Below are 19,599 nucleotides of genomic sequence, written 5' to 3' on the forward strand. Positions count from 1 at the left end.
TGTTCAACATGAAAGGTCTAGAACCTGCAAGGAAAATTCTGGAAATGTAGATTTTACGAGATCGAAAATCTAAAAAACTATGATTGTCACAAGAAAAATATGTGGAGAGAGTTTTAGAAATATTCAACATGCAAAGTGCTAAAACAGTTAGCACACCATTGACCAATCACTTTAAACTCAGTACAAAGAATTGTCCCATTAGTCAAGAAGAAAAGGAATACATGGCTAAGATTCCTTATTCCTCTACAGTCGGAAGTTTGATGTACGTCATGGTTAGTATCCGTCTGGGTATCACTCACACAGTAGGAGTAGTTAGTAGATTTTTTTTCAACCCAAGTAGAGGCCATTGGGAAGCTGTGTGGATCTTAAGATATCTCAGAAGTAGTACAAAAAGTTCTTGAGTTTTAGATGGGCTAAATTAATTTTGAAGGAATATATAGATACAAATATGATAGGTGACCTAAATAATAGGAAATCTAGTTCAGGATTCTTGTTTACTTTTGAAAAATGAGTTGTACCATGGCAATCTAGACTATAGAAGTGTATTGTCTTACCTACAACAAAGGTGAAATACGTTGCCATGACCGAAGCAGAAAAGGAAATGCTTTAGTTGACAAGATTTCTTCAACAATTGGAAATGAAGTTGGAAAAGACTGTAATTTACTGTGATAATCAGAGTGCTCTAGATTTGAGAAAAAATGCGATGTATCACTCATGCACAAAGCATATTGATGTAAGATACCATTGGCTACGATTAGCAATAGAAGAACAAAAAATCACATTAGAAAAGATCCACACTGATAAAAACTCTGCTGATATAAGGACAAAGGTTGTAACTCAGGAGCTTTAACTAAGTGCCGAGTTGATTGGTATGGACTCTATTTAATTGTTTCCATCATTATTCTCCTTGCTCATAGGCTGGAGGGGAAGAATTGTTAGGGTCTAACCTTATATATATATATATAAAGGGCCTGTTTGTTGCAATTTAAAAGCTGCAACTTTTAGCTTCTAGTTTCAAAAAAGTGGGTATGTAGTGTTTGTTTTACCTTTTAGAATTCTAACTTATAGTTTCTATTAACTTTTAGAAGGGGTAGAAGCTGGCTTTTTCAAAACTGGGGTACCCCAGCTTCTACAACTTCTGATTAAACAATTACATTTTTTTGACAATTTTGCCCCTTTTTTTGACAAAGAATTACTCTTCTGTCCACACAATCAAGGGTCTCTCTTCTCCACCGCCATCTCTATTTTCAAATCTCTTCTTCTCACTCGCCATCTCCCTTTCTCTCTATACACTAATTAATTTTTTTATAACACTTGAAACTTATATATATACACTAATTAATTTTTAAATTATCATTCTATAACTATTAAGGGTACTATGGATAATTATACAAAAATAAGTTATTTTACAGCTTATAGTATCAAACACTACAACTGTTTAACTACAACTTCTGAGAAGTTGTAACAAACAAGTTCACAACTTATTCTAAGTTTTAGAAGTTATAATCTAAGAAATTAGAAACTATAATTTCTTTAATTAAGCTGCAACAAATGGGACCAAATAGGAGGAAGAAAATAAAAGAAAGAGATGAGAAATTAGGGCACATGAAGCTAGTGGAGCATTTGAAGACAGTGGAGCACACGAAGCTAGTGGAGATTAATTAATTTGCAAGTGATCTTCTCTCATCCACAAGTGTCATGGAAACTTGCTTATAAATAGCATTAGTTCAATGTTTGTTGTATCATCTAAGAAGCAAGAACAAACTTTAAAGTAGAGAAGAGACAACAAAACCAAAACTTCAAAGTAAAGGTCTTCGAAAGTGTGTCACTATATTTTTGTATCATTTGAAAGAAAATAGAGTATGTAAAAATATTTATAATTATCCTTATTATAGTAAAATATTTCCCAAACCTTGTTCCATAGTTTTTCTTTTAATATTTAAGGGTTGTTCATGTTACAATTATGTCTCTTGTATTCTATTATATAGATAAAAAAAAAAAAAAAGTGATTATGAGAAATTTTCACACTTTATTAAATCTTTATCCAATTTTTCCAACACTTTATCCAATTTTTCCAACACCTTGCCATCTTGGTTGATGTTTACTTCTACATCCAGCTGGAGGGATCATAGGGAGTGACATTAATGCATAAACAAAGAAGTCAAGTAAAAACCTCGGAGAAAATTAAATTTGTTGCTTGGTGGGATCCCCAAATTAATTAACAAGTCAACCATTAAGTGTAAGTCTTCCCTCGTGGAACCCTAGAGGAGAAGCTTCCCAGTGGGGTCTGGATGGAAAACACAAGTACATCCAAATCCCACCTGCAGTAGGATCGAGAGGTCGGCCATCTTGGACAAGTGCTCCATGATTATGTCTTCCACTGGGAGAGGCTGTTCTTTCCCTTCCTTATTTTTTAATTATTTATTTAGTTCACATATATATCCACCCACCCACTCACAATATTCCACTTTTGCATTTCATTGGCCGCAAAAAGATGAATTCCCTCGCCTTAAGGGGATAAATCACGATACACAGCGACTCTCTAGACAAGAAACACAGTGCATGATACTTACAAGGAATCACCCTCACAAAAGAGTAAAATTTTCACACTACAACTGTCATGACTCGAACCTATATTCTTGACTGTAATCTGCTACCCAAATATTAATCGTGCTAAGTCCATTAGGGTACTTTTGCATTTCATTTACATGTGTGGTTGCTTGATCTGGAAAGATCGAAAGCATAACTAAAATAACATAAGCCCATCCCACACATTAACAAAAACCTCAGTTATGCATGTTTGTGAAAAAATATATATATATATATATGTTTATGAAAATTAATAAAGTGTACGGTATAAAAATATGTAAAGTAATTTATTAATGAGTTTTTGACTTCTTCAAAAGTTGAAATTTTCTTTTAAAGAGGTACCAAAAATCCAAAATTAACATAGATTGAGTTTTTCACTTGAAAGACTGCTTATAGTTACATTACTGAACAGTTGAACTTTTTAACAGACTTATCGTAGAGAGCAAAGTAAAAAGTTGATACCAAATAACTCTTAAATTCAAAAAGAGACATGTCTATTAAAGACACATGTCTTCAAATATAATTATGTATATTAGATAATAACTCACGGTCTCATGTCCTACAGATAAATTTTTATTAGGTGTAATTGGCTTACAACTCTATTATCTATGTAGCATTCCATCTTCTATTGATTATTATTTATAATGTAACATTAGCTACTAAATCAAGTAATGCCATCCCTCAGGCTACCTCCTATTTTCTTAACAAGGGGAGGAAACATCTTGACCTAAGTCTAGGCCATTTTGACTCTCAGCATATGCATCGTCTCACTATCATATTATTTTATTTTGTCGTGTCTTAAAATTAATTATTATTAAGTATGATTAATTTAAATTTATCTCTAGTTGATATTAAAAACATAAACAAATAATTAAGGTGCGCTTGACAAAACACTCATTTTTCATTTTTTATTTTTTATTTTTTATTTTTTATTTTTTATTTTTTTGTATTCAATTGGTGTTTTGGCCGAACACTTTGACCGCTTATAAATTTAGTTTATAAATTATGTAATTTATTTTTTTAAAATATTTAACAATATCCGGTAGCATAAACCCTACTAAGTTTAAAATTAATTCATCAACATTTGACAAAAGCTCTCTTCCCCGACACTTTTTCAAAAATGCTATTATGAGCTTTTTGTGTAGATCAATAAATTTAAAGATTTATCTTCAAACATTCTACACATTTATAACTATATCCCCCTTCTTCTTCTATGCCTCCTCCATTGCTCGCATTATAGCAATGCCATCTCCAGTAGATCAACCACTGTCTCCATCCTTGGACAATCGTCGTTGCCAGATCTCCTATTTTGTCGTGTTGATCACCAACTCCTACTTGCATATTGGTCATCATATCGATCGTCGTCGTCGTCATCATCTTGTCGTGTCCATTGTCTCCTCTTTCCATCACCCATCTCTTTCTTTATTGTCTTGATTGTTGCCCTCTCTCGCCGTCGTTAACCATCATTCACTATATATATAACACATAATATATGTTGACTTTAATAAAAAAAAATTATATTAATATATTTTTATAATTATATATAATTTATCAATATCTAATGATAAAATTTTACTAATTAGACATTAATTTATAATTTATCTTATTAAAAATTAATATTTTTATACATTTTATTTGTATTATTCAATGTCTATTTTTATCTTTTTATAAAATTTTAATAGTTTATCAACTCTTTCAAATCAATCATATAACTATTCACTAATAATTTAAAAGTATATTTATCCAAACACGTTATCAACTTAAATATTACTTACTTTTTAAAATTTACATAACTTAAAAAGGCTAGATTGCAATCTCTTCGCATTTTTTATTTTTAATTTTGAGTTTTGAATTAATGTTTAATTTTCTATTTTCAAAAATTTGAAAACATGTTTTTTTTTTGTTATTTTAAAAAATTATTTTTTAAAATAAAAAATTAAAAAACACGTTTATATTAAAATTTTGAGAAAAAATATTTTATAATATTTTATTCAATTTAATTATTAAACTATAAAATTAACTCTTTTTAATAAAATTTTATTATTAAAATAAAATAATAAATTTAATTAATAAATTACTGGCATAATTTATATAAAATATTATTATATATAATATGTATAATATACTTAATAATATATTATATGTTATTTTATATTTTTAATTACAATATAGATATATTATATTTTTTAAATTTTAAATAAATATATAATTTTATTTTTAAAATTTAAGAACAAATTTTTCTTTTTTTCCCTTTTCTTTTTTAGAGTCAAAACATAAAAAATAAATTGTGTTTTTCATATTTTGAATTTAAAAAAAATTAACTGAAAATAACTAAAATAATTGTTTATTATTTTAAAGTTTCTTTACAAAAAAAAAATATTTTTAAAAATAATAAAATGAACGTATTTTTATTATTTTAAAAAAAACTAAAAACAATAAAAAATAAAAATAAAAATAAAAAAAAACGCAACTAAGCAACTTAAAAAGTTGCTTTTAAAAACGATAAGCCACGCACCCCCTGAGTTCACAAGATATGAAGAAACTGAAATATCTGGCTTGCTCCAAATCCATTTTCAAGATTTTCAGAGTCAAATGCTTTGATGACTCCCGCAAGAGTCAACGGTGAGCAACACTACCACCACCACCAAAAGGAGGGTCACTGACGTTGAGGAGTGTGGGCGAATAAAAAAATTGAAAATTATAAAAACTTTTACGAGTTTTTAAATTTTTAAAAACTAAAATGAGACATCGAACATCATTTTTAATTTTCACCAAGAGTCGTCCGTGAGTGAAGAGTGACGCTGCCACCACCAGACGGGTCATTGATGGTGAAGAGTGCGGGAGAGAAAAAAAATGAAAATTATGAAAGCACCTTTTTAGAGTTTTCAAAATTTTAAAAATTAAAGCGAGAAATCAAACATAATTTTTAATTTTCACCAAACAGCTAAAAAGCTTAAAAAGAATGACTTGGTACAACCTGCCCAATAAAATAAAATTTTCACATGTAATTTACTTTCTTTGTAGAAATTAAAGACACAAATGACGAGAGACCACACAAAGACAATAATCCCGAAAATAGCTTGGTAAGGCTATGAAATTAACAAATCAACCACCGAGATAGAGATTAACAAACCAAGAAGGAAATGCTTCCTGTGGGGCCACAGTAGAGAGGAAACACAAGTAGATCCAATCCCACTATCTAGATACCTAGTAGAAGTGTTGTTTTCCACTACTACGAGAGGCTGCTTTCTTGTTTGTAATCAATACGCAGCCCACACTTACATGTAGTGTGGCTGCTTGACTTAAAAACCAGTAAGCCACCACCATGTACGGCTAACAGTTACTTCACAAGTTATAATGCAAAGTTCATTATGCATACAGAAGCTACGCTAATCTTTTTCTTTTTTTTTTAAACTTAAATCAAGTCGAGAGTACCATATATGCTCACATGGAGCACAAGTTTTGTCTTCCACAACAACTCTTGACAACTAGGGCTTTTACTTTTTCCCTTACCAAATAACATCGATCATATGAAAACCTAGAATCTTTAAGAACTTCTATTATCCTGGTTGTGCCTTATCTATTTCTAAGTTAATTAAATTCACTAATGTGTACAAGAAATTATCTTCAACCACCTTCTAGTAAACTTTTATGATCCTCCTTAAATGGCTATGATAGAGGAAGACAGAACGTGGCATGGTTTATTGTAAAAGAGAATGCAGCATCAAATTTGACAAGGAAAAATGAAGCTTCTCATTCAACGTCCACTAGGCACATTCCAATAAGTAGGATGCTTCCAAAGTGGCCTCGACTAAATTTTTCTTCTGCTACTTCACACCAACTTGAAATATTAAATGAAGAAAAGCAGAAGTGCACTGTAATCAATTGCAACAAATCACCCAGCAAATAAAATCTACCCCTTTCTAAAAGCTAGCAAAAAAATATAAGCAACCAAATGACTTGGTGTCACTTATGGTGTGTGGGTGTGTATTTAACTTCCTAGTGGATGATATATACATCCTCCCAACTCCTAGAGTATAGTCAAGTATCAAAGTACCATAATTTCAATTGGATCTTGCAAATTTCAAACGCAATAACAAGTGATTAAACATATTAGATTCGAGCACCTGGCCTTGGTTGTGTCCGAGGGCCACAACTCATCCTAGCGTTCACATCGTTGTCCATACTTCACTTAACACTGCAAGGCGCAATTGGAAATTGACTGAAACACAAGTTGCTATGTAGCACTGGATATTGCATTCATCATTCAGAATAAGTCAAAAAAATATATAATGCCTGATACACACAGAGGAATAAGAGAATAGAAGGCTAAAAAAATATAATGACATTGTGTGAGAAATGTATTAAAAAAATAAATCTAGGCACTAACATACAGAGTGTTAAATGTCCATACAAGAAACAGCATCCGGAGACAACATATCACATGGCTTAAGAAAAGGAATTTACAAACAAAATAATAGGTAGCAGTTGGTAAAAAAATACTTTAAGACCTCTTTGAACGGGATAAAAACTACTGTTGGATTGAAGATTCCCTGTGACAAAACCATTGTGCTCCATTAGTCCTAATTTAACCAGAAAATGCAGGAAGTATAGCAGGTCTTTACTTAAAGATGAGAAGCATTCAATCAAGAAACAGAATATAAAGCAGTTTCAGTAGCAATAGTCATTCAACAAAGAAGAGGCAGGCACTACTTGCAACTAAATCTCCAAAAATTCCAGTCACAGTTGTTCACATTAATAATTAATTGAAAAATGATTGGCTAATACTAGATAAATCTCTGTTGGACTAATCCAAAAACTCTTGATAATTAACAAATATAACAATATAAGAATTTTATGGGTTGGAAAAGCATACAGAAACTTTCAAGTCATATTTGTGTGGCATAATATATAAAGAAAATGTGAATTCATATAAGCAAATGGTACGGGAATACTTGCACCCAAACATCACATCAGATGGGCAGGAGTCATCAAATTTTCCATAATATGCTTAGATAGCATAAATAAGCAGTGGATATAACGGTATTTATGCTAGGGACATAGGACATATCAATTTGCAAGTAAATGTTAGGGCTGATTATAGTAGCGAATTGATAGGGTCTTGTACACACTGCCCATCACACTATGCAAGCTGGCCATGCTCAATTTCATTAATTCACATTTATCGGTGACCTTCAGAAAGATGTATAAGTGAAAATCTCATCAATAACAACAGTACAGCTACCATACCTTAATCCCATTATGTGGGGTTGGTTACATTGATTCTACCTCATTAATCATCTTTACCTATTGCCATGTCTTCTATAAGACCATTATATCCTATATTAAGCTTAAGAAGTGAAAATCTCAAATATAAAAGTATATAATTGAGATGATGCTAGTCATGCCATCACTGACTACGAATCACCAATGGCCGTTGAGTTTTGGGTTTGTTTGATTGTTGTCATTTTAGTTTTTAATATTTCTTTTTCAAAATTTTAGAGACAGAAACAAAAAATACCATTTGGTGTGTGTTCTTGTTTCTAAGAAGAAAATGACCATAGTTTTTTTTTTTTTAGTTTGAAAAAACACTAAATTTTGGTGCTTTCATTTTTCTTGTCGAGTGAGTTCCAATGTTGTTGAGTGTGTGTTGATTGTTGTGCTTGAGACAGTTGCTTTAGAGTAAAGGTAAAGAGGTGCCAAACACTTGGGCTATGTTTGGGAGAGATTTTGTAATGGAATGGAATGGAAAAATAAGTGGAATAGAAAATAAAATCTTTTCTCCTCATTTAGGAGAGAAGAGGATGGAAAGTACCCTCTCATTGTTTGAGAGACCTATGGAAATAGATGGAACGGAAAATTATTAACCAACAAATGACAAAGATACCCTCATAATGAATATATATCTAAAGGATGAATATATAAATATTGAAGCTAGTTTTATCTATATACAATATTAAAATTTTCCCCCCACTTCCTGATCATGTAGACTGGGCATACAAATAGTGTACCGTTACCATAGCCAATAGAGATACCTTGGCAGATTTTATTCTTTTTACAATATATGGAATTTGGCATGATTTTGGAAATGGATTGGTTGGCTTCTGCTTCATGCTATGCTAGTCTAGACTGTTGGGTGAAGTTAGAGTTGATATCCCTAACAAGGAGGCATTTGTCCTAAAAGGTGATCGAATCCAAGCGCCTCGTTCAATGATTTTGGCATTGGAGACCAAAAGGTAATATATTAGACAAGGATGTCAGGCTTTCTTGGTTGTGGTATGTGATACCAAAACAACTAGAGGGTAGCTGGAACAAGTACCCCTTGTCAGATAATTTCTTGACAAGTTATCGAGGTTACCTCCAGAACAGGAGATAGTGCATCAATTTGTCGCCATATTAACACCACCATATTGATGATTTTGCCAGAGTTAAAGGAGCTTAAGGGGTAGTTACAAGATTTGTTAGAGCCCTATTAGGCTTAGAGAGCATTTGGAATCACCCTAACCAAGCTACCCAAGTAATAAATCAATCTTGTCCTGAGTTTATGCTGATGACTGGGCAGCAAGGGGAACTATGGGATTTCCCAAGTTATAAATTTCGTCGTGCAATTTCTTGAGTAACCAAAGATGGTGGAGGTTATGGGAAGAAGATTTAAAGGTTCGATCACAATTTTCAAATATATATATATAAATAAACCCTGTAGTTTGGATAATTAATAGAGAGAGAAAAAGAGGACCATTCACCACCCTTCCATCTCCGTACAACCAACTCTCTCTCTCTCTCTCTCTCTTCCCCCAGTTTTTTTTCCCTTAAGAGAGGCCAAAACTTGAACTTAGTTTCTCTCTACTTAGAACTCCTCATGTCAACCTCAGATTCATTCAACAAGAACAAATATATATAACCATCAAAAGAATTACTCAAAATGGTGAATAAAATGCCACATAAACAAAATTCAAAATTTTAGGTGCAAAGCCAGGATAACACGTACACCTAGGCCCAAATCAGTTTTAGTTCTAATGAGTTCAGGGAGGTCACTTATTTGCATAATGTTGTTTTTTATATTGAATTGCTATAGTTGCAATCAATAACAAGTATACATAAGGTTTGCCTAAAATAGCCATTTGATGTGCATGAAAAAAAAAAAAAAAAATCAAGGTTTCCTTTGAAATCAACAGTCCAGGTGTTTTCTATGGGTGGAATGCTTGTATTGCTAGTACTACCAGTAGAGGATCCTGTGATGAAAATAAATAGAACAAATCAAGTTTTTAGCAAAAGAGATAGAGAAAGATCAAGAAAAATTTGTGAGAGACTCGAATATGATATAAGTGATGTGATAGAATGGAATGGATGATGGGATGGGAGAGATGTGAAGACACTGGAGTTGGTGGTGGTGGGATGATGAAGTGGAAGTGGATGATGGGAAGGTCTTGGATTGTTTTGGGTGTGACATCAATGATGTTGCATGCCTTCTGTTTTAAATCTAAAATGAAATGTTGCTCACATTTCCTACACTTAGGCCATCTCCAACCACACTCCCTATTCCACTCCCTATTATATTATAAATAATTCACTCCCTATTCTGATTTTGCTTAGAAAACTGTGCGTGCTCCAACCACACTCCCTATTCTCCTCCCTATCACACTTTCTATCCCACTTATTTATTAATAAATTTCAATTCTATTTATTTTACCTCACTTATATTTTTTATAATTATAAAATTTTATTATTTATTTGATAATTTAATAATAAATATGATGGTATTAGATTTTTATAATATTTAATATATTTATAAACAAATTTACTAATATTTTTTAAAAATGATTATTTAACAAAATTATTTAAAATATTTTCATAATTCAAAATTTAATTGGTCAAACTGTGTAAAAAATCACAAAAACAAATACTATCCTTGTGATATAATAATTATTATTTTAAATACAATATTAAATAATCTAATTGAGTAATTTTGACATTCATTTTTAGGATCAATTTCAAAACATTACATTAAAACATATAGAAAAATTATGTAATACACAAAATGAATTAAATACACATAATCAATAATCAAATACACACATACACATATAAACAGATACACACATACACATTATATTAAAATAATGAGATACACACATACACATAATCAATAATTAAATACATAAAATAATCAAATACACACAAAATGAATAATCAAGTACAAAAAATAATTAAATACATGCATACACAAAATATATAATCAAATATACAAAATAATTAAATATTTACATACAAATAAATGTATAATCAAATACACAAAATAATTAAATACACGCATATAAAACAATAATAGTCAAATACACAAAATATAATTCATTCAATACTTCAATACATATAAAATATATATAAAATGGAAAAGGGAGCAAATTTTAGCTCCTCATCTATAGGGAGCCATTTTAACCAAAGTCAAATTTTGAGAAGTGACAAGACATATAGGGAGCTGGGTTGGAGATGAATTCAAGCACTTTCCTCCTCATTTTTTAGCTTGGCGAGAATTCTGGCCATGCGTTGGAGATGGCCTTAGCCCTTTGGTTTCCATCAACACTCATCCACAACTTTACGAACTTATCCCACAAAAAATAAGCCCACCTGCTAGTTAGAACTAGGGGATGAGCTTTGATTGATATGGTCATCAGGTCATCATTATGTTCCTCTATGCTACAAAAAATACAGCACATGCTTTGTAAGCCATACTCATACTTTACTCTGGGAAAATGCCATAATGCCACTGAAAGCTATAGATTGAACACCTCATCAATGTAGCAAGTTATTTCCAAAACAGTGAAACAAAAAAAACAAAAAAGACTGCATTGAGAAAGAAACAAAGAGGAAAGCCAATCTAGCCCAAGGGGCATAGACACAAAGTAGTCCATGAATACTCATTGTATTAGAGTCAGTTTCTTTGACACCAAACTGATAGGAGAAACTTAGCTTAAACATAATTTAGGCTAAGAATTAGATTCCATCATAAACAAGATTCAAAATTTAGATTCCACCAAACATAAGTTCAAGAATCAAATTCCATCTTAAAAAGATAACAAGAATAATAAAAAATAACAACACACAACCCTCAATCCCACTTGGGGGTCAACCATATGAATAATAGATCACCAAGCATTTCTGTCCATGACCACTTCTGACTTCTACAAGGCTTATTACATCTCAGATCATGCTTAAGGGAAACCCATGTTGGCTAATCTACTATGGCACATGGCCAACATGCTTAGTAGTTAGTAGGATGCTACATCTAAAAGGATCGTAGAGAGATCTAGACAAGAAAAGTTGCTGTCACAAAACAAGAGGAAGACCGAAATTTGGGTCAATTTTGCTGCGGAGATTGAGTAGATTTAGCTATTCTCTTTCCAATATTAATTATAGCTTTTATAATTTCCAGCTGGTAGTTTGTTAGGCCGTTGTGCCAGGTGTAAAAGGGGGGCTAGAATAAGACAAAATAGTCTGTTAGAAGGAGAGGTGATCTGCTGTGACAGCACCCATGGGTATACTATATAAACTATGTCAGCCTCCTGCAACGGTATCAATCAATTTATCCAAAATCAGATTCCTATTCTCTCTTCCTTCCATACTCTCTTACTCTTTCTTTCTCTTCCAATCCCTTCTCTTTTCTTCCTACGGTTTTCTAGCGATTCCTTCTAATTCACACCGAATTAGGAGGACAGAAGCTGTCATAGCACAACTGTGACATTTGGTATCAAAGCATCAATTCTAGCAAGGAGTGTTAGGGGCGTAAGAGATGGCCGAAGGAATGCGAGTGAAGAACATGGAGTCTCAGCTCCAACAACTCAGTTCAGCGGTGAGTGAATTCTAGGATCGGGTGGACCGACTGGAAGTTAGCAACCAAAAAACACATGATGCAATCATGACAGTTGATCGCAAGATGGAAGGAGAACTTAATCGAATGAGAGATGATATCAACCAAATGAGGGAGGACATGGGTAATGGACTTCAACAATTTATGTTGATGTTCACCCGGCAGAATCAAGTAAGGTTGTCTTCCGACTTTCCTCATAGAGATAGGAATGACCCCATTTTACAGAATGAAAGAGTGAATCAAGACAATAGAGCCCATGAAATTGTTGTCGAGCAGGGTGAGGACACCGAGACGTTGATAGGAGGGGGTCGTGAGGACCGGGCGATTCCACCACAGCAGGGGTTTCCCATGCCCCAGATGGAAATACCCGTGTTCAAAGGGACTAATCCAAGATGGTGAGTTAGAAAATGCGAGCGATTGTTTGAGTGGTACAATGTGCAAATGGAAAGAAGAGTAGCTTTGGCAGCTGCCTATTTTGATGATGGGGTGGACGCATGGTTTCAAGGGTGGACGCGAGTAAGGGAGAATTATACCTGGAGAGAGTTCTCTGAAAGGTTGTGTGAGAGATTCGAATAGAGGAGCATGTTGAATACCATTGAGGAGTTCAACAAGTTGAAGCAAATGGGTGATGTTGGATCATACTTAAGGAGGTTTGAAGAGCTGAGATCCTTGATGAGTAGTCATGATACTCACCTAACGAAGGCATATTTTGCCTCTAGTTTCCTTAGTGGCCTAAGCGAGGATTTGAGGCCTATGGTGAAGATGATTAGGCCAAAAACGGTTGAGCAGGCAGCCGAGAGCGCCAAGTTGCAAGAGATGGTGGTGGAGGCACTGCTAAAGAAGCAGAAGGTGCAGCAGCAAAGGGCTGTACACATGGGGAATTGGCAACAAGAAGGGAACAGCAAAGGGGTCAACAAGGAGCTGGTGAGAGGTAATGTCGAGGGAAGGAATTTTGGTGGTACCAATTTTGGTGGGAGACCTAATGATCCTAGAAGGCAACCCGATGAATGTTATAGAGGTGGAGATAGATACTTTTCGGGGCACTAATGCAAACATCAATTGCTATTATTAGAAGGCTGAGGAGAAGAAGAAGTAGAAGACAAAGAAGGAGAGGAAGTGGAAGGAACTGATGAAGAGGGAGTAGAGGACAATGGAGAGATATCCCTTCCCTCCATGCACTCAAGGGGATCACCAATAACAAGATAATTAAGGTTGAGGGAAAGGTGAAGGGGGGCAGTTTGGCAATCCTAATTGACAGCGGAAGCACACACAGCTTCCTCGATGATAGCGTTGCCAAGAAACTAAAGTGTTAGCTCACTGGTACACCGCCTTTGAGTGTGACTATGGCTAATGGGAACCGAGTAGTGAGTGACTCGGCCTGCTTGGGATTCGTGTGGGAAATGCAGGAGGAGAAATCCGAGGCAACCTCAAGCTGCTGCAACTAGGAGGGTGTGGTGTCGTTTTAGGGGTGGATTGGATGAAGGGGGTGAGCCCCATATGCTTTGATTTCAACCGTATGGAGGTGTCCTTTGAAAAAGAAGGAAGAAGAATGACACCCACCAAAGGGAGGGAGACCGCTACTTGCAATATGATTATGGGTAGGTGGCTGCAAAGGGTCCTCAAGAGCAAGTGGAATCAACTCACACAATTGTTTTCTATTATGGAAGTGGAAGAAAGTCCTAAGGGAGAGAATCTGGGGGAGCTACAGCTAACTGTCAGCCACCAACAAAGGGGTACTGACCAGGTATGCACCTTACCACTTATTGATGAATTATTTGTAGAATTCAAGGACCTCTTTGTGGAACCAAATACCCTTCCTCCTAACTGAACCTTGGACCATACCATTAACCTAAAACCAAATGTTGAGCCAGTCAATATTAGATCCTACCGTTATACCCCTATCCCCTATCCAGAAAACCGAAATTGAAAAAATGGTGAAAAAATGATGAGCCAAACTTTCATTAGACCGAGCTAGAGTTCATTTGCCTCCCCAGTTCTGTTAGTTAAGAAAAAATATGGTTCTTGGCGTTTTTGTGTAGATTATCAGCAACTTAATACCCTAACCATCAAAGATAAGTTTCTAATACCCCTTATTGAAGACCTAATGGACGAGCTACACCAAGCCAAATTCTTTTCCAAACTTGACTTACGTTCGGGCTACCACCAAATTCGGATAAAACCCGGATATCCACAAAACTACCTTCTGAACTCACCGTGGCCATTTTGAGTTCTTAGTGATGCCCTTTGGGCTCACCAATGCCCCGACTACCTTCTAATCCCTAATGAACCAAGTATTTGAACCCTACCTAAGGAAATTCATACTTGTGTTTTTTTATGACATCCTTGTCGCCCAACTTTGGACCAACATCTTAACCACCTTTGAGGTCCTTAGAAACAACCAATTATTCATCAAAAAGTCTAAGTGTGCATTCGGTCAAGACCAAGTGGAATACTTGGGGCACTTGATCTCGGGAAAAGGGGTCAGTACCGACCCAAGAAAGGTGGAGGCTATGCTCAATTGGCCAAGGCCCACTACCATAAGGGCTCTTAGGGGTTTCCTAGGACTCACCAGGTACTACCGCAGGTTTGTTAAGGGATATGGAGTTATTAGTAAACCCCTTACAAACTTATTGAATAAAGGAAACTTCTAGTGGGGGCAGGAAGCAGAAAATGCTTTGAAAAATTGAATGTGGCAATGAGCAAGGTTCCCACATTAGGGCTACCGGATTTCAGCAAGTCGTTTGTGCTTGAGACGGATGCATGTGGAGTAGGGATTGGGGCTGTTTTGATGCAGGATGGCAAACCACTGGCTTTTTTAAGCCAAGCCCTCAGTCCAAGACACTTAGGCCTGTGTATATATGAAAATGAGTTTTTGGCTGTTCTTATGGCTGTTGAGAAGTGGCGACATTACTTGGAGGCGGGGAGATTTGTGATCAAAACTAATCACGAGTCTTTGAAGTTTTTGCTACAGCAAAAGCTCCAACTCAATTGCAAAATAAGGGAATGGCCAAGTTAATGGGGCTAGATTACTCCATACAATATAAGAAGGGCAAGGAAAACTTGATTGCAGATGCCCTGTCAAGATGTCAAGAAGAAGATAGTGCAGCCACCATAATTGTTGTAATCCCTGAGTGGTGCAAAGAAATGGTGGATAGCTATGAGGGAGATGAACACATAAGAGGCATGCTGGAGAAATTAGCTCTGGGAAACGAGGAGGCAGAAGGTTACACCATGGTGGATGGGTTGTTGAGGTATAAAGGAAGAATTGTAGTGGGCCACGATAAGGAACTCAAGAGGAAAATCTTACAATCCCTGCATGACTCCCCTTTAGTGGGACATTCGGGCATCCAAAACACTTATCTGAGGGTGAGGCAATTGTTCTATTGGCCGCAACTCAAAAAGGCAGTGAGGGATTTTGTGCTGGGGTGTGATACATGTAAAAGGTGCAAACAGGAAAACGTGGCATATCCAAGGCTGTTGCAACCCCTACTAATATCGAAACAATCATGGACAAGTGTGTCCATGGACTTCATTAAAGGTCTGCCAAAATCCGAAGGGAAGGATTGTATAATGGCGGTGGTAGACCGACTTTCTAAGTATTTCTAAGTATGCACATTTTGTGGGGTTGGCTCATCCCTACACCCCCCAAGAAGTAGCAAGGGCATTCATGGATAGAGTGCTAGCTATGCATGGGGTTCCTAAGTCCATTATATCTGACCGAGATAAGGTGTTTGCAAGCCATTTATGGAGGGAGTTGATGAAGAATATGGGCACAAAACTCAACCTTTCAACCGCCTATCATCCCCAATCCGATGGGCAAACAGAAAAAGTCAATCAAAGCCTATAAACCTATCTTCGATGCATGTGTTTATTGCAGCCTAAGAGTTGGCATAGGTGGCTAGCTTTAGCACGATGGTGGTACAATTCCAACCACCACACTTCTATAAAGAGAACCCCATTTGAAGCGGTGTTTGGGTATAACCCACCGACCTTACTAGCCACGGGAGGGTATGCCTCTACCTTAGCCGTGGAAGAGTACTTGCAGCAGAGAAGAGAGGTATTGCAGCAACTCAAGCAGGAGTTGGCATCAACCCAAAACCGGATGAAACAACACACCAATAGGAGGAGAAGTGATCGTGAGTTCAAGGTTGGGGAAAGTGTCTACCTAAGACTCTGGGATCCACATCTAAAGTCCATCTCCCAAGGGCCAGCTTCCAAACTCAGCCCTAAGTACTTTGGACCGTTTCCCATAACTGCCAAAATTGGCAAAGTGGCTTACCAATTGCAGTTGCTGGAAGGATCCAAAATCCATCCAGTCTTTCATGTGTCCTTATTAAAACGGACCACATGCAAGGAGAGGGTTAACCCTGAGCTACCAGTGCTACCGAAGGAGAAAGAAGGAGCAAAGGAGCCAGAGGCTATGTTGGAAAAAAGATAGGTTTATCACCAAGGAGCCCCTCTCATCCAAGTGCTGGTCAGGTGGCAAGGGGAGTCTTCAGTAAAGGATACCTGGGAATACCTTCATCAATTACTACAACAGTTTCCAATGGCAGTTAGCCTCTTGAACATTTCTTGAGGACAAGAAATTACTGAAGGAAGGGGTATTGTCACAAAACAAGAGAAAGACCGAAATTTGGGTCAATTTTGCTGCGGAGATTAACTAGATTTAGCTATTCTCTTTCCAATATTAATTATAACTTTATAATTTCCAGCTAGTAGTTTGTTAGGTCGTTGGGCCAGGTGTAAAGGGGGGACTAGAATAAGACAAAATAGTTTATTAGAGGAGAGATGATCTGTTGTGGCAGCACCCATGGGTTTACTATATAAACTATGTCAACCTCCTGCAACAGTATCAATCAATTTATCCAAAATTAGATTCATATTCTCTCTATTCTCTCTTCCTCCCTTACTCTCTTACTCTTTCTTTCTCTTCCAATCCCTTCTCTTTTCTTCCTACGGTTCTCTAGCGATTCCTTCTAATTCACACCGAATTAGCAGAACAGAAGCTGTCACAACACAACTGTGACACTTGCGCACGCAAATAAGACTGTTAATCATGGCTTGTGAAGTCCGAATATAAAAGAAGTGGACTGAGATCACCTTCAGATGAACCTGAATGGTTGTAGGCAAGATATAGCAAAAGTAGGCCAATAATTCATCAAGATAAACCAGGATGAGGGGAAATTTTGCATCCAGATGTTCCTATACTACTCCTTTAGCTACCCCCACCCCCCCTCCAACTTAGAATAGCATCCTCAAAATTTAGTTTACAACTGAACATCCTAAAAATAGTGAACATCTCCAAACAGCCTTCCATTCTAGAAATATCATGATTTGGAAAAGTTGACCAAATGTATTCTTGTACAATGGAAAATGTTGGAAAACACCATTCATCAAAAAATATTTCAAGTTCATACCTATTTGTGACCATACATCCAATTTTCATCATGACCTCTATATAAACTATAATATCACTTTCCCACAAAAACTATGTGATAGCGAAAGAAAACCGCTTGCTCACAACCTCAAAGAATATTATGGTTCTCATAATTGAACACAAAGGGTGCATAATAAACACTGGCATGACAACCTCCAGGCACCATTTTTGCAACCTTTGCACTAACTTTTTCAAAGGATAATTGTATATCCAATGGCACCACATGCAAAAGTCAGATTAACCAGAATAGAGAAACCGGCAGCCAGAAAAAAAGATAAGAGAGCGCCCCCCGGCCGCCGGGGGGGGGGGGGGAGGACACTAACCAAGCATCGAAATACCAATTTGAATTGACTCCATTCACAAACAGACCTGAAATCTAAAGATTCAGATGTTAAAATAAGGCCGCGCCTCAAAGATTCAAGGTTAATCAGTAACATCAAATTGCCCACAGAATTTCAGTTGTTGCTTTTAGGCAGGTCCACGGATATGCATAAGAAAACATAACTAAACTATAGAAAGTACTAGTGCCAACAAGAAATCAAGGAACTAGGGGCTGCTGTTCACCTTCTTGTGTGTGGCTGTGAATTGAAGTGCTTCCCCCTAGTGCTCCTTCCTTCTCTGAGGCTGTTTATCAGTAGCTAGCCTGTAGATCCAGTAAACCTACACATAACACATACATTTGCAAGTTAGAGATCCGACAAAAGAATAAGATATAACAAAATGTGAAGGAGAAAAGCAATTGTGAGTACCAGAGCGAAGACATGAGCGGCGATTAGAATAACTACCATGAGAGGCACCACTTCAAGGATCCACGGCCGAATCGACGCCGCCTGTTGCTGCTGACTGGCCATCTTCATTTTCGCAAAACGCAGACGTTGAGGGAGTGAGATAACTATGTAGGGTTTAATAAAATTCCCCAAAACCAGGCAGGGTTCACGCCCAAATCGAATTCAGTTTTTAAAGGAGCTTAAAAGCTTTTCAATTTTCTGTGGTTGAACAAATATGCTTTTAACCTATTAGTTAAAAATTAGTGTGTCACCTATGCGTTGTATGGATATCGTAAGAAAAAAAATAATTATTAAAATAGAAGTTACATAATTCAATAATTATAAAAAATAATATCAAAATAAAGAAATAAAAAATAAACAAAATAATTATATTGCAATCATGAGAAATGAACAAACATACAACAAAATTAGTTATTCAATTATTTCGGAATATGTATGCCTCTTTTTGTCTGACTTTTTTTATTTTTTAATATTTTTTATATTTTTATTATAATTTTTCTACTAACACATATGTATGTCTTTAACAACATATTATATCTACAGGCGATAGTATTAATAATTTGTTAAAGTGAGGTTAACGTCTACCATTTTTAATACACTATTTTCACTTTGATGCACGAAACATTAAAAATGTGACATGTTTTATTCTAAACTTTTAGTAGCAAGGTAATTGATTATTTAGTATAAATAATGATTTTTTGATTCGTTTTATTAATTATTTGATTGAAAATGTTTCTCATTCGTTATGATTTCAATATTAATTTTGTCAAAATAACTTAAATGACTTATTTAAAATAATTTAATTTTGCCTAAATAACTAATTTAACATAACCTACCAACTAATTATTTTTTAAAATTAAATAATAACATAAACATATATATGATTTGTACTTTTTTTGCATGATTTTGAAATTAATTAA

The 19,599-nt window shown here is 35.3% G+C and overlaps 1 protein-coding gene across 5 annotated transcripts; it reads right to left on the bottom strand.

Annotated features, from left to right (window-relative positions):
- Window positions 1-3,612: 3,612 nt before the first annotated feature.
- Window positions 3,613-18,841, bottom strand: LOC127808723 (uncharacterized). Of its 5 annotated transcripts, none has more exons than XR_008024965.1 (4): window positions 18,641-18,841; window positions 18,456-18,551; window positions 6,717-6,787; window positions 3,613-4,059 (listed from the first exon to the last, which is right to left on the bottom strand). XR_008024965.1 is itself a non-coding variant. In XM_052347315.1 (3 exons), the coding sequence occupies exons 1-2, from the start codon at window positions 18,746-18,748 to the stop codon at window positions 18,492-18,494; spliced, it is 168 nt and encodes a 55-aa protein (XP_052203275.1). In that variant the 5' UTR covers window positions 18,749-18,841; the 3' UTR covers window positions 6,495-6,787; window positions 18,456-18,491. The 5 variants fall into 5 exon arrangements, 2 of the variants coding, with proteins under 2 accessions (XP_052203275.1, XP_052203268.1); XR_008024966.1 differs by lacking the exons at window positions 3,613-4,059; window positions 6,717-6,787 and adding exons at window positions 6,904-7,142; window positions 18,215-18,260; XR_008024967.1 differs by lacking the exons at window positions 3,613-4,059; window positions 6,717-6,787 and adding exons at window positions 6,904-7,142; window positions 18,215-18,267.
- Window positions 18,842-19,599: the final 758 nt, after the last annotated feature.

The sequence above is a fragment of the Diospyros lotus genome, chromosome 1 (assembly GCF_014633365.1).
Source record: "Diospyros lotus cultivar Yz01 chromosome 1, ASM1463336v1, whole genome shotgun sequence".
NCBI lineage: Eukaryota > Viridiplantae > Streptophyta > Magnoliopsida > Ericales > Ebenaceae > Diospyros > Diospyros lotus.